This window comes from Salmo trutta, chromosome 36 (genome assembly GCF_901001165.1).
Source record: "Salmo trutta chromosome 36, fSalTru1.1, whole genome shotgun sequence".
In the NCBI taxonomy this organism is placed as follows: Eukaryota; Metazoa; Chordata; class Actinopteri; order Salmoniformes; family Salmonidae; genus Salmo; species Salmo trutta.
The window spans coordinates 1,486,051-1,500,615 of record NC_042992.1 but is presented as its reverse complement, the minus strand read 5'-3'; the positions used below and the strand labels follow the sequence as shown (position 1 = coordinate 1,500,615).

General features: G+C 41.9%; 1 protein-coding gene across 1 annotated transcript in view; it reads right to left on the bottom strand.

The window, feature by feature from the left end:
• Nucleotides 1–14,565, bottom strand: part of rims2b (regulating synaptic membrane exocytosis 2b) — a gene marked incomplete at its 3' end in the record, with an annotated part of 82,198 nt that overhangs the window by 43,022 nt on the left and 24,611 nt on the right. Inside the window, 2 exon segments of the mRNA XM_029736191.1 lie at nucleotides 2,585–2,704; nucleotides 14,174–14,232. Coding sequence (XP_029592051.1) covers nucleotides 2,585–2,704; nucleotides 14,174–14,227 — 174 coding nt within the window.

Sequence of the window (14,565 nt, the reverse complement as noted above, 5' to 3'; positions counted from 1 at the left end):
AAACAGAAATCCACAAATTCTGACAAACTCAAAAGCATTAATTATGCAAGAATGGGCTGCCATCAGTCAGGATGTGGCCCAGAAGTTAATTGATAGCATGCCAGGGCGGATTAAAGAGGTCTAAAAAAAGAAGGGTCAACACTGCAAATATTGACTCTGCATCAACTTCATGTAATTGTCAATAAAAGCCTTTAACACTTATAAAATGCTTGTAATTATATACTGCTCAAAAAAATAAAGGGAACACTTAAACAACACAATGTAACTCCAAGTCAATCACTCTTCTGTGAAATCAAACTGTCCACTCTCGAAGCAACACTGATTGACAATAAATTTCACATGCTGTTGTGCAAATGGAATAGACAACAGGTGGAAATTATAGGCAATTAGCAAGACACCCCCAAAAAGGCACCCCCAAAAAGGAGTGGTTATGCAGGTGGAGACCACAGACCACTTCTCAGTTCCTATGCTTCCTGGCTGATGTTTTGGTCACTTTTGAATGCTGGCGGTGCTTCACTCTAGTGGTAGCATGAGACGGAGTCTACAACCCACACAAGTGGCTCAGGTAGTGCAGCTCATCCAGGATGGCACATCAATGCGAGCTGTGGCAAGAAGGTTTGCTGTGTCTGTCAGCGTAGTGTCCAGAGCATGGAGGCGCTACCAGGAGACAGGCCAGTACATCAGGAGACGTGGAGGAGGCCGTAGGAGGGCAACAACCCAGCAGCAGGACCGCTACCTCCGCCTTTGTGCAAGGAGGAGCAGGAGGAGCACTGCCAGAGCCCTGCAAAATGACCTCCAGCAGGCCACAAATGTGCATGTGTCTGCTCAAACAGTCAGAAACAGACTCCATGAGGGTGGTATGAGGGCCCGACGTCCACAGGTGGGGGTTGTGCTTACAGCCCAACACCGTGCAGGACGTTTGGCATTTGCCAGAGAACACCAAGATTGGCAAATTCGCCACTGGCGCCCTGTGCTCTTCACAGATGAAAGCAGATTCACACTGAGCACGTGACAGATGTGACAGAGTCTGGAGACGCCGTGGAGAACGTTCTGCTGCCTGCAACATCCTCCAGCATGACCGGTTTGGCGGTGGGTCAGTCATGGTGTGGGGTGGCATTTCTTTGGGGGGCCGCACAGCCCTCCATGTGCTCATTACCTGGTACTCCCTGTATATAGCCATGTTATTACCTGGTACTTCCTGTATAGAACCATGTTATTACCTGGTACTCCCTGTATATAGCCATGTTATTACCTGGTACTCCCTGTATATAGCCATGTTATTACCTGGTACTCCCTGTATATAGCCATGTTATTACCTGGTACTCCCTGTATATAGCCATGTTATTACCTGGTACTCCCTGTATATAGCCATGTTATTGTTTTTGTGTTGTTACTATTTCCTTTGTTTTGTAAGATTTTATTTGATATTTTATAAACAATACAAAACATACATAAACTACAACATCATACAAACATCAACTACATCTCCCTGCCCAGACCCACTAACACACTCCCATCTCCAGATCAACTACATCACCCTGCCCAGACCCACTAACACACTCCCATCTCCAGATCAACTACATCACCCTGCCCAGACCCACTAACACACTCCCATCTCCAGATCAACTACATCACCCTGCCCAGACCCACTAACACACTCCCATCTCCAGATCAACTACATCACCCTGCCCAGACCCACTAACACACTCCCATCTCCAGATCAACTACATCACCCTGCCCAGACCCACTAACACACTCCCATCTCCAGATCAACTACATCACCCTGCCCAGACCCACTACATTTTTGTTAACTGTAATTTCGTTACACTCCAACTTTCCCTCCATCTTCAACCAACATCAGTTCTTTTTAAATCAAATCAAATTTATTTATATAGCCCTTCTTACATCAGCTGATATCTCAAAGTGCTGTACTGAAACCCAGCCTAAAACCCCAAACAGCAAGCAATGCAGGTGTAGAAGCACGGTGGCTAGGAAAAACTCCATAGAAAGGCCAAAACCTAGGAAGAAACCTTGAGAGGAACCAGGCTATGAGGGGTGGCCAGTCCTCTTCTGGCTGTGCCGGGTGGAGATTATAACAGCACATGGCCAAGATGTTCAAATGTTCATAAATGACCAGCATGGTCAAATAATAATAAAAAAGTCTTGGTTCCAATAGTCAATATTTTTTTCTAAATGATTGTCTGCTGTATAGACTCTCTGCAAGGTTTTGTATACCTTACCTATCATATGAACATTATTTTCTAACTCAAATATGATTCCCTCAATATTTAAATAGTTTATTTCGCAAATATTTGATTTTTTTTTAAAACTCTGCACTGTTGGGAAATGGGCCCATAAGTAAGCATTTCTTGTAAAGTCTACACCTGTTGTATTCGGCTCATGTGACCAATAACATTTGATTTGAGTCAGCCCAGATATCGTCCCCATGTCTTGAGTCCCAGCAGAGCTCGTGTCTACAGGTTAGGGTTAGGATCAGGTCCCGGATCAGGGCTTACCTTGAGTCCCAGCAGAGCTCTTGTGTCTACAGGTTAGGGTTAGGAGCAGGTCCAGGATCAGGGCTTACCTTGAGTCCCAGCAGAGCTCCTGTGTCTCGGGGCACCGTTCCATCCTTCATCCTCTTGTTTAGTATAATCCGCCCTATCAGGCGCTCGCCATCTTTGGACGGTTGCCATGTCATCGGGTGCTACGAGGTCAAAGTGACAACACACATGTTGGGTTTTACAACAAGTAGGCTTCTCATGTTTCAAGAACAAAACATTAGAACAAGAATATAATATAGAAGAACATACTGAACAGGAAGAAGGGTGGAGGCCATATTACGTGATGCATCGTGATTACACAAACTTAGATCAAGAGACATTGGAATTTGGTGTCCAAAGGTGCTCTTTCCAGGTTCATCAGTATAACCACAGAATCTGTCATGATCAGTATAGGAAAAACTCTATGAAAGCTTGCTTTGCTGTCTTCATGTGCTGTAAAGTCAGTTTAGGCAGTATATTACACTGTGCTGTCTTCATGTGCTGTAAAGTCTGTATAGGCAGTATATTACACTGTGCTGTCTTCATGTGCTGTAAAGTCAGTTTAGGCAGTATATTACACTGTGCTGTCTTCATGTGCTGTAAAGTCAGTTTAGGCAGTATATTACACTGTGCTGTCTTCATGTGCTGTAAAGTCAGTTTAGGCAGTATATTACACTGTGCTGTCTTCATGTGCTGTAAAGTCAGTTTAGGCAGTATATTACACTGTGCTGTCTTCATGTGCTGTAAAGTCAGTTTAGGCAGTATATTACACTGTGCTGTCTTCATGTGCTGTAAAGTCTGTATAGGCAGTATATTACACTGTAACTAATCCAACTGTCATGCATTTTAAATGCAATGATGACACAGGAGAAGTGGTCATTCATATATCCATTGGCATGTGATTTAAGAGTTTGTGTGACCACAGCATGCACTGGAAAACATGCAGAGAAAGAGAGAGAGAGGAGCAGGGAAAGAGCAAGGACCACCAGGCTGAAAACAGTGACCACCAACAGTGTTGAGGAGGGAGAAAGAGGATCTCATTCAGTAACTACCCACAGTGTTGAGGAGGGAGAAAGAGGATCTCATTCAGTAACTACCCACAGTGTTGAGGAGGGAGAAAGAGGATCTCATTCAGTTTATTTTACCTTTATTTAACTAGGCAAGTCAGTTAATTAAGAACAAACTCTTATTTTCAATGATGGCCTAGGAACAGTGGGTAACTGCCTTGTTCAGGAGCATAACGACTGTTTTGTACCTTGTCAGCTCGGGGATTCGATCTTGCAATCTTTCGGTTACTAGTCCAACGCTCTAACCACTAGGCTACCCTGCCGCCCCCATTAACTACCCACAGTGTTGAGGAGGGAGGTAGAAGGTCTCATTCAGTGAGGGACAGTGATGTGACCAGGCTACCCCCCAAAACATAAACTGTATGTATGTGTAGAGTCCGTGTGCTAGCGTGTGTGTTAGTGTGGGTGTGTGTGACTCTGTGTGTTTCTCTTCACAGTCTGACTTGTTCCATAGGGTGTATATTTAATGTGTTTTTTTACATTTTACTGGTTTTATTAGTTACTTGATGTGGAAAATAGGTCCATGTAGTCATGGTTGTAGTAGTTGTAGTGGGTTGTAGTGGGTTGTAGTAGGTTGTAGTAGTTATAGTGGGTTGTAGTGGGTTGTAGTGTGTTGTAGTGGGTTGAGGTAGGTTGTAGTGGGTTGTAGTGGGTTGTAGTGAGTTGTAGTAGTTATAGTGGGTTGTAGTGGGTTGTAGTGAGTTGTAGTGGTTTGTAGTAGGTTGTAGTGGGTTGTAGTGGGTTGTAGTGAGTTGTAGTGGTTTGTAGTGGGTTGTAGTAGGTTGTAGTGGGTTGTAGTGGGTTGTAGTGAGTTGTAGTGGTTTGTAGTAGGTTGTAGTGGGTTGTAGTGGGTTGTAGTGAGTTGTAGTGGTTTGTAGTGGGTTGTAGTAGGTTGTAGTGGGTTGTAGTGGGTTGTAGTGAGTTGTAGTGGTTTGTAGTAGGTTGTAGTGGGTTGTAGTGGGTTGTAGTGATTAGTAGTAGTTGTAGTGGGTTGTAGTGGGTTGTAGTGGGTTATAGTGATTAGTAGTAGTTGTAGTGGGTTGTAGTGGGTTGTAGTAGGTTGTAGTGATTAGTAGTAGTTGTAGTGGGTTGTAGTGGGTTGTAGTAGTTGTAGTAGTTATAGTGGGTTGTAGTAGTTGTAGTGGGTTGTAGTGGGTTGTAGTGGGTTGTAGTAGTTGTAGTGGGGTTTTGTAGCGGTAGTGAGTAAGTAGTTGTACTGGGTTGTATTAGTTATAGTGGGTTGGAGTTATTCTAGTGGGTTGGAGTAGTTGTAGTGATTAAGTAGAAGTTGTAGTGGGTTGTAGTGGGTTGTAGTAGTTGTAGTGAGTTGTAGTGGGTTGTAGTGGGTTGTAGTGAGTTGTAGGGGGTTATAATGAGTTGTAGTGGGTTGTAGTGAGTTGTAGTAGTTGTAGTGGGTTGTAGTAGGTTGTAGTGGGTTGTAGTAGGTTGTAGTGGGTTGTAGTGGGTTGTAGTGATTAGTAGTAGTTGTAGTAGGTTGTAGTGGTTTGTAGTGGGTTGTAGTAGGTTGTAGTGGGTTGTAGTGATTAGTAGTAGTTGTAGTGGGTTGTAGTGGGTTGTAGTGGGTTGTAGTAGGTTGTAGTGGGTTGTAGTGAGTTGTAGTGGGTTGTAGTGGGTTGTAGCGAGTTGTAGTGGTTTGTAGTGGGTTGTAGTAGGTTGTAGTGGGTTGTAGTGATTAGTAGTAGTTGTAGTGGGTTGTAGTGGGTTGTAGTGGGTTGTAGTGGGTTGTAGTGGGTTGTAGTGGGTTGTAGTGATTAGTAGTAGTTGTAGTAGGTTGTAGTGGGTTGTAGTGGGTTGTAGTAGGTTGTAGTGTGTTGTAGTGGGTTGTAGTGGGTTGTAGTGGTTTGTAGTGGGTTGTAGTGGTTTGTAGTGGGTTGTAGTAGGTTGTAGTGGGTTGTAGTGGGTTGTAGTGATTAGTAGTAGTTGTAGTGGGTTGTAGTGGGTTGTAGTGGGTTGTAGTGATTAGTAGTAGTTGTAGTGGGTTGTAGTGGGTTGTAGTGGGTTGTAGTGGGTTGTAGTGGGTTGTAGTAGTTGTAGTGATTAGTAGTAGTTGTAGTGGGTTGTAGTAGGTTTTAGTGGGTTGTAGTGAGTTGTAGTAGTTATAGTAGTTGTAGTGATTAGTAGTAGTTGTAGTGATTAAGTATTTATTTTTATAAAAAATATTATTTCACCTTTATTTAACCAGTTAGGCTAGTTGAGAACAAGTTTTCAATTGCAACTGCGACCTGGCCAAGATAAAGCAAAGCAATTGAACAACACAGAGTTACACATGGAATAAACAAAATATAAAAAGATGGTCATAGTAATACAGTAGAACAAAAGAAAACAAAAAGTCTATATACAGGGAGTGCAAATGAGGTAAGATAAAGGAGGTAAGGCAATAAATAGGCCATGGTGGCGAAGTAATTACAATGTAGCAATTAAACACTGGAATGGTAGATGTGCAGAAGATGAATGTGCAAGTAGAGATACTGGGGTGCAAAGGAGCAAGATAAATACAGTATGGAGATGAGGTAGATTGAATGGGCTGTTTACAGATGGGCTATGTGCAGGTGCAGTGATCTGTGAGCTGCTCTGACAGCTGGTGCTTAAAGCTAGTGAGGGAGATATGAGTTTCCAAGACACCTAGGTATTTGTAGTTGTCCACGTATTCTAAGTCAGAGCCGTCCAGAGTAGTGATGCTGGACGGGCGAGTTTATTATTTCTATGTGGGGTTCTAGGTTATTACACTGCTCAAAAAAAGAAAGGAAACACTAAAATAACACATCCTAGATGTGAATGAAAGAAATAATCTTATTAAATACTTTTTTCTTTACATAGTTGAATGTGCTGACAACAAAATCACACAAAAATAATCAATGGAAATCCAATTTATCAACCCATGGAGGTCTGGATTTGGATTCACACTCAAAATTAAAGTGGAAAACCACACTACAGGCTGATCCAACTTTGATGTAATGTCCTTAAAACAAGTCAAAATGAGGCTCAGTAGTGTGTGTGGCCTTCACGTGCCTGTATGACCTCCCTACAATGCCTGGGCATGCTCCTGATGAGGTGGCGGATGGTCTCCTGAGGGATCTCCTCCCAGACCTGGACTAAAGCATCTGCCAACTCCTGGACAGTCTGTGGTGCAACGTGGCGTTGGTGGATGGAGCGAGACATGATGTCCCAGATGTGCTCAATTGGATTCAGGTCTGGGGAACGGGCGGGCCAGTCCATAACATCAATGCCTTCCTCTTGCAGGAACTGCTGACACAGTCCAGCCACATGAGGTCTACCATTGTCTTGCATTAGGAGGAACCCAGGGCCAACAGCACCAGCATATGGTCTCACAAGTGGTCTGAGGATCTCATCTCGGTACCTAATGGCAGTCAGGCTACCTCTGGCGAGCACATGGAGGGCTGTGCGGCCCCCCAAAGAAATGCCACCCCACACCATGACTGACCCACCGCCAAACCGGTCATGCTGGAGGATGTTGCAGGCAGCAGAACGTTCTCCACGGCGTCTCCAGACTCTGTCACGTCTGTCACATGTGCTCAGTGTGAACCTGCTTTCATCTGTGAAGAGCACAGGGCGCCAGTGGCGAATTTGCCAATCTTGGTGTTCTCTGGCAAATGCCAAACGTCTTGCACGGTGTTGGGCTGTAAGCACAACCCCCACCTGTGGACGTCGGGCCCTCATACCACCCTCATGGAGTCTGTTTCTGACCGTTTGAGCAGACACATGCACATTTGTGGCCTGCTGGAGGTCATTTTGCAGGGCTCTGGCAGTGCTCCTCCTGCTCCTCCTTGCACAAAGGCGGAGGTAGCGGTCCTGCTGCTGGGTTGTTGCCCTCCTACGGCCTCCTCCACGTCTCCTGATGTACTGGCATGTCTCCTGGTAGTGCCTCCATGCTCTGGACACTACGCTGACAGACACAGCAAACCTTCTTGCCACAGCTTGCATTGATGTGCCATCCTGGATGAGCTGCACTCCCTGAGCCACTTGTGTGGGTTGTAGACTCCGTCTCATGCTACCACTAGAGTGAAAGCACCGCCAGCATTCAAAAGTGACCAAAACATCAGCCAGGAAGCATAGGAACTGAGAAGTGGTCTGTTGTCACCACCTGCAGAACCACTCCTTTATTGCTAATTGCCTATAATTTCCACCTGTTGTCTATTCCATTTGCACAACAGCATGTGAAATTTATTGTCAATCAGTGTTGCTTCCTAAGTGGACAGTTTGATTTCACAGAAGTGTGATTTACTTGTAGTTACATTGTGTTGTTTAAGTGTTCCCTTTATTTTTTTGAGCAGTGTATTTCTGTGTTGGTGATTTGTATGATTCCCAACTAGAGGCAGCTGGTAATCGTTGTCTCTAATTGGGGATCATATTTAAGTAGTTATTTTTCCCACCTGTGTTTGTGGGATCTTGTTTTTGTGTAGGTGACTATTTACACTTCGCTGTCTTCACGTTTCGTTTGTTCATTTACTGTTTTTGTATTTTGCTGAAGTTTCACATTATAATAAAGATGTGGAACGCTACTCACGCTGCGCCTTGGTTCAATTATTACGACGATCGTGACAAGTGGGTTGTAGTAGTTGTGGTGAGTAAGTAGTTGTTGTGGGTTGTAATAGTTGTAATGGGTTGTAGTAGTTGCAGTAAGTAGTTGTAGTAGTTGTTGTTGGTTGTAGTAGTTTTTGTAAGTAGTTGTAGTTGGTTGTATTAGTTGTTGTAAGTAGTTGTAATGATTTATAGTTGTTGTAGTAGTTATAGTGGTTTGTACTTGTTGTAGTGAGTAAGTATTTAATGGGTTGTAATGGTTGTAGTGAGTTAGTATTGTAATGGGTTGCAGTAGTTATAGTGGTTTGTACTTGTTGTAGTGAGTAAGTAGCTGTGGGTTGTATTTGTTCTGGTGGGTTCTAATTGGTATAATGGGGTTGTAGAAGTTGAATTGGGTTATAGTAGATGTAGTGGATTGTAGTAGGTAGTAGCTGGTTGTAGTAAGTAGTTGTAGTGGTTTGCAGTAGTTATAGTGGGTTGTAGTAGTTATAGTGGGTTGTAGTGAGTTGTAGTGGGTTGTAGTGGGTTGTAGTGGGTTGTAGTAGTTGTAGTAGTTGTAGTGGGTTGTAGTAGTTGTAGTATTTGTAGTGGGTTGTAGTGGGTTGTAGTAGTTGTAGTAGTTGTAGTGGGTTGTAGTAGTTGTAGTATTTGTAGTGGGTTGTAGTGGGTTGTAGTAGTTGTAGTAGTTATAGTGGGTTGTAGTAGTTGTAGTGAGTTGTAGTAGTTGTAGTTGTAGTAGTTGTAGTAGTTGTAGTAGTTTGTAGTAGTTATAGTGGGTTGTAGTAGTTATAGTAGTTGTAGTGGTTTGTAGTAGTTATAGTGGGTTGTAGTAGTTATAGTTGGTTGTAGTAGTTATAGTTGGTTGTAGTAGTTGTATTGGGTTGTAGTAGTTGTTGTAAGTAGTTGTTGTTGGTTGTAGTAGTTATAGTGGGTTGTAGTGGGTTGTAGTAGTTATAGTGGGTTGTAGTGGGTTGTAGTAGTTGTATTGGGTTGTAGTAGTTATAGTAGTTGTATTGGGTTGTAGTAGTTATAGTGGGTTGTAGTAGTTGTAGTGGGTTGTAGTAGTTATAGTGGGTTGTAGTAGTTATAGTGGGTTGTAGTAGTTGTAGTGGGTTGTAGTAGTTATAGTGGGTTGTAGTAGTTATAGTGGGTTGTAGTAGTTGTAGTAGTTATAGTGGGTTGTAGTAGTTATAGTGGGTTGTAGTAGTTATAGTAGGTTGTAGTAGTTGTAGTGGGTTGTAGTAGTTATAGTGGGTTGTAGTAGTTATAGTGGGTTGTAGTAGTTGTAGTGGGTTGTAGTAGTTATAGTGGGTTGTAGTAGTTATAGTAGGTTGTAGTAGTTATAGTGGGTTGTAGTAGTTGTAGTGGGTTGTAGTAGTTGTATTGGGTTGTAGTAGTTGTTGTAAGTAGTTGTTGTTGGTTGTAGTAGTTGCATAAATTGGTTGTAATAGTTGTAGTGAGTAAGTATTTAATGGGTTGTAATAGTTGTAGTGAGTTAGTATTGTAATGGGTTGCAGTAGTTATAGTGGTTTGTACTTGTTGTAGTGAGTAAGTAGCTGTTGTGGGTTGTATTTGTTCTAGTCGGTTCTAATCGGTGTAATGGGGTTGTAGAAGTTGAATTGAGTTATAGTAGATGTAGTGGATTGTAGTAGGTAGTAGTAGTTGTAGCTGGTTGTAGTGGGTTGTAGTAGTTGTAGTGGTTTGTAGTAGTTATAGTGAGTTGTAGTGAGTAAGTAGGTGTAGTGGGTTGTAGTGGGTTGTAGTAGTTGTAGTGAGTAAGTAGGTGTAGTGGGTTGTAGTGGGTTGTAGTGGGTTGTAGTAGTTGTAGTGGGTTGTAGTAGTTATAGTGGGTTGTAGTAGTTGTAGTGGGTTGTAGTAGTTATAGTGGGTTGTAGTAGTTATAGTGGGTTGTAGTAGTTGTATTGGGTTGTAGTAGTTATAGTGGGTTGTAGTAGTTGTAGTGGGTTGTAGTAGTTATAGTGGGTTGTAGTAGTTGTAGTGGGTTGTAGTAGTTATAGTAGTTGTAGTGGGTTGTAGTAGTTATAGTGGGTTGTAGTAGTTATAGTGGGTTGTAGTAGTTATAGTAGTTATGCTTGACATAATGGGAAAATCAAAATAAATCAGCCAAGGCCTCAGAAAAAAATTGTAGACCTCCACAAGTCTGATTCATCCTTGGGAGCAATTTCCAAATGCCTGAAGGTACCACTTTCATCTGTACAAAAGATAGTACTTCATGGGACCACGCAGCTGGCATACCGCTGAGGAAGGAGACGCGTTCTGTCTCCTAGAGATGAACGTACTTTGATACGAAAAGTGCAAATCAATCCCATAACAACAGCAAAGGAGCTTGTGAAGATGCTGGAGGAAACAGGTACAAAAGCATCTATATCCACAGTAAAACGAGTCCTATATCGACATAATCTGAAAGGCCGCTCAGCAAGGAAGAAGCCACTGCTCCAAAACCGCCATATAAAAGCCAGACTACAGTTTGCAACTGCACATGGGGACAAAGATCGCACTTTTTGGAGAAATGTCCTCTGGTCTGATGAAACAAAAATGGAACTGTTTGGCAAAAATGACCATCGTTTTGTTTGGAGGAAAAAGGGGGAGGCTTGCAAGCCGAAGAACACCATCCCAACCGTGAAGCACAGGGGTGGCAGCATCATGTTGTGGGGGTGCTTTGCTGCAGGAGGGACTGGTGCATTTCACAAAATAGATGGCATCATGAGAAAGGCAAATTATGTGGATATATTGAGGCAACATCTCAAGACATCAGTCAGGAAGTTAAAGCTTGGTTGCAAATGGGTCTTCCAAATGGACAATGACCACAAGTATACTTCCAAAGTTGTGGCAAAATGGCTTAAGGACAACAAAGTCAAGGTATTGGAGTGGCCACCACAAAGCCCTGACCTCAATCCCATAGAAAATGTGTTGGCAGAACTGAAAAAGTGTGTGCGAACAAGGAGGCCTACAAAACTGACTCAGTTACACCAGCTCTGTCAGGAGGAATGGGCCAAAATTCACCCAACTTATTGTGGGAAGCTTGTGGAAGGCTACCCGAAATGTTTGACCCAAGTTAAACAATTTAAAGGCAATGCTACCAAATACTAATTGAGTGTATGTAAACTTCTGACCCACTGGGAATGTGATGAAAGAAATAAAAGCTGAAATAAATCATGCTCTCTACTATTATTCTGACATTTCACATTCTTAAAATAAAGTGGTGATCCTAACTGACCTAAGACAGGGAATTTTTACTAGGATTAAATGTCAGGAATTGTGAAAAGCTGAGTTTAAATGTATTTGGCTAAGGTGTATGTAAACTTCCGACTTCAACTGTATATTTTGATTTGTTTTACACTTTTTTGGTTACTGCATGTGTTATTTCATAGTTTTGATGTCTTCACTATTATTCTACAATGTCGAAAATAGTAAAAATAAAGAAAAACCCTTGAATGAGTAGGTGTGTCCAAACGTTTTACTGGTACTGTACATTATCAAGCATTTCCCACATGTTATCCAGATACTGACTGTTACCACTTGGTGGTCTATAGCAGCTTCCCACAACAACGGGCTTTAGGTGAGGCAGAGGAACCTGTAGCCATATTACTTCAACAGTATTTAATATGAGATCTCCTCTAATCTTTACAGGAATGTGTTTCTGAATGTAAACAGCAACACCTCCACCACTGGCATTTCTGTATTTTCTGTAAATGTTATAACCTTGTATTGCTACCACTATATTATCAAAGGTATTTTTTAAGTGCGTTTCAGAGATAGTCAGAATATGAATGTCATCTGTTTCTAGCAAGTTATTCATTTCATGAACCTTGTTTCTTAAGCTACATGTGTTAACGTGGGCTATTTTGTACACTTTTCTGGGATGCATGCTTGTTTTCATTGCCTTACTGGGAAGCTTAGCAGAAGTAGATATTCTCATGTTATTTATGTTCGTGCAGAGTGAGCTGCACACAGTGGACTTCCTACTAGGGCACACTGCCTCAGTGCTAACAGTATAAATCTGGTTCATAGGCACATGATTACTGCATACAATAGCTGTAGGATCGGTGGAGTCATTCAGGGCAGTTAAAGGGACATAAATTAGATTACATATATTGTGTCTACTGATGCCCCTGGTGTAATGTACAATTGATGAAGCTTTATGAAAACTCTGCATCACAATGGTAGGGATTAGCTGAGCTGGGCTTGAGTCATTGATAAGTCATTGTCTCAAAGCAACTTTATATTGCTGTGAAAGGATCCAGGAATCCAAGTGATTTGGGTGGATCCCATCCTCCTTATAAAACCTGTTTTGTTTCCAAAAGGTATCGAAATTGTCAACATAAGTTACACTCATTGAGCTGCAATAATCACGTAGCCAGTTGTGAAGAGAAAGAATCCTTCTAAACTACTACTGTAGTAGTTGCAGTGGGTTGTAGTAGTTGTAATGAGTAAGTAGTTGTAGGGGTTGTAGTAATTGTAGTGGGTTTCAGTAGTTGTAGTGAGTAAGTAGCTGTAGTTGGTTGTAGTAGTTATAGTGAGTAAACAGTTGTAGTGGGTTGTAGTGAATTGTAGTAGTTGCAGTGAGTAAGCTGTTTTAATGGGTTGTGTTTTGTAGTGGGTTGTAGTAATCGTAGTGGGTAGCAGTAACTGCAGTGAGTAAGTCGCTGTAGTGTGTTGTAGTTGGTTGTAGAAATTGTAATGAATAAGTGGCTATAGTGAGTTGTAGTGTTTGTAATTGTATTTATTATGGATCCCCATTAGCAGCAATTTAAGGCAGTAGTGAGTAAGGATTGTTGTAGTAGTTGTTGTAGTGAGTTGTAGTAGTTGTAGTAGTTGTAGTAGTTGTAGTGGGTTGTAGTAGTTGTAGTGAGTTGTAGTGGGTTGTAGTAGTTGTAGTGAGTTGTAGTAGTTATAGTGGGTTGTAGTTGTTGTAGTGAGTTGTAGTAGTTGTAGTGGGTTGTAGTAGTTGTAGTAGTTGTAGTGAGTTATAGTAGTTGTAGTGAGTTGTAGTAGTTATAGTGGGTTGTAGTTGTTGTAGTGAGTTGTAGTAGTTGTAGTGGGTTGTAGTAGTTGTAGTGAGTTGTAGTAGTTGTAGTAGTTGTAGTGGGTTGTAGTAGTTGTAGTGGGTTGTAGTGAGTTATAGTAGTTGTAGTGAGTTGTAGTAGTTATAGTGGGTTGTAGTTGTTGTAGTAGTTGTAGTGGGTTGTAGTAGTTGTAGTGAGTTGTAGTAGTTGTAGTAGTTGTAGTGGGTTGTAGTAGTTGTAGTGGGTTGTAGTGGGTTGTAGTAGTTGTAGTGGGTTGTAATAGTTGTAGTGGGTTGTAGTATTTGTAGTGGGTTGTAGTAGTTGTAGTGAGTTGTAGTAGTTGTAGTGGGTTGTAGTAGTTGTAGTGGGTTGTAGTATTTGTAGGGAGTAATGTAGTAAGTAGAAAGCACTTTACAATAGGCAGGTATAACCTATGCCAATAACTTATCACCACAGGGCCTTCTCACTACAGCTATACTGACTGGCCTTCTTTGGGGTTGTTCTACTGCACGCATCAATGTCTTTACCTTGGGGTTCAAGTTCCACATCCTCTTCCAGGACTACCCCCCCACAGCGTACCGGTACCCCTGTATATCCTTATTGTTGTTTTATTATTTTTTACTTTAGTTTATTTTGTAAATATTTTTTTTCTTAACTCTTATTTTTCTTAAAACTGCATTGTTGGTTAAGGGCTCGTACGTAAGCAATTCATTGTAAGGTCTACTACACCTGTTGTATTTGGCGCGTGTGACAAATACAATTTGATTTGATTTATTTTGCCTCAGATAGAGTATTAGAGTTGGTGTTCAATAATAATGCCTGCTCATTGGTTTAGATTTTTCCCTTTTCACTGTTGTCTACAGGGTTGGGATGGATGAGGTCAATACAATTTTGTTTAAAAAAATGCAGCACAACTGAAATCAAAACAAAGAAAAGGTGAGATGGTAGAGGGGGTGGGGGGCTCCATTCTTAGTCATACCATAGACAAGGCCTCGTTATGCCAAGATGCATGGTCCCACCATTGGCCATCCATATCTCCTGTGGAATGAAGTCATAACCGAGAGAGAGAGGGAGAGAGAGAGGGAGGGAGAGACGGTGAGGGACAGCAGAGGCAGGTGAGAACAGAGACAGTAGAGAAATGATGTGAAAACAGAGAGACATAAATGATCATAAAAAGTCACATACAGAAAACATACACAATCACACAGCCACTGAAACACATTGACAACATACACAATCACACAACCACTGAAACTAATAACACAAATACACACAACCAAACATACTAAATATTTTCAACTTTCAACATATTTCAACAAAAAAGAAAGGGATAGTCGTAGGCAGCAAGCCCCCAGCCAGGCCCATCATATC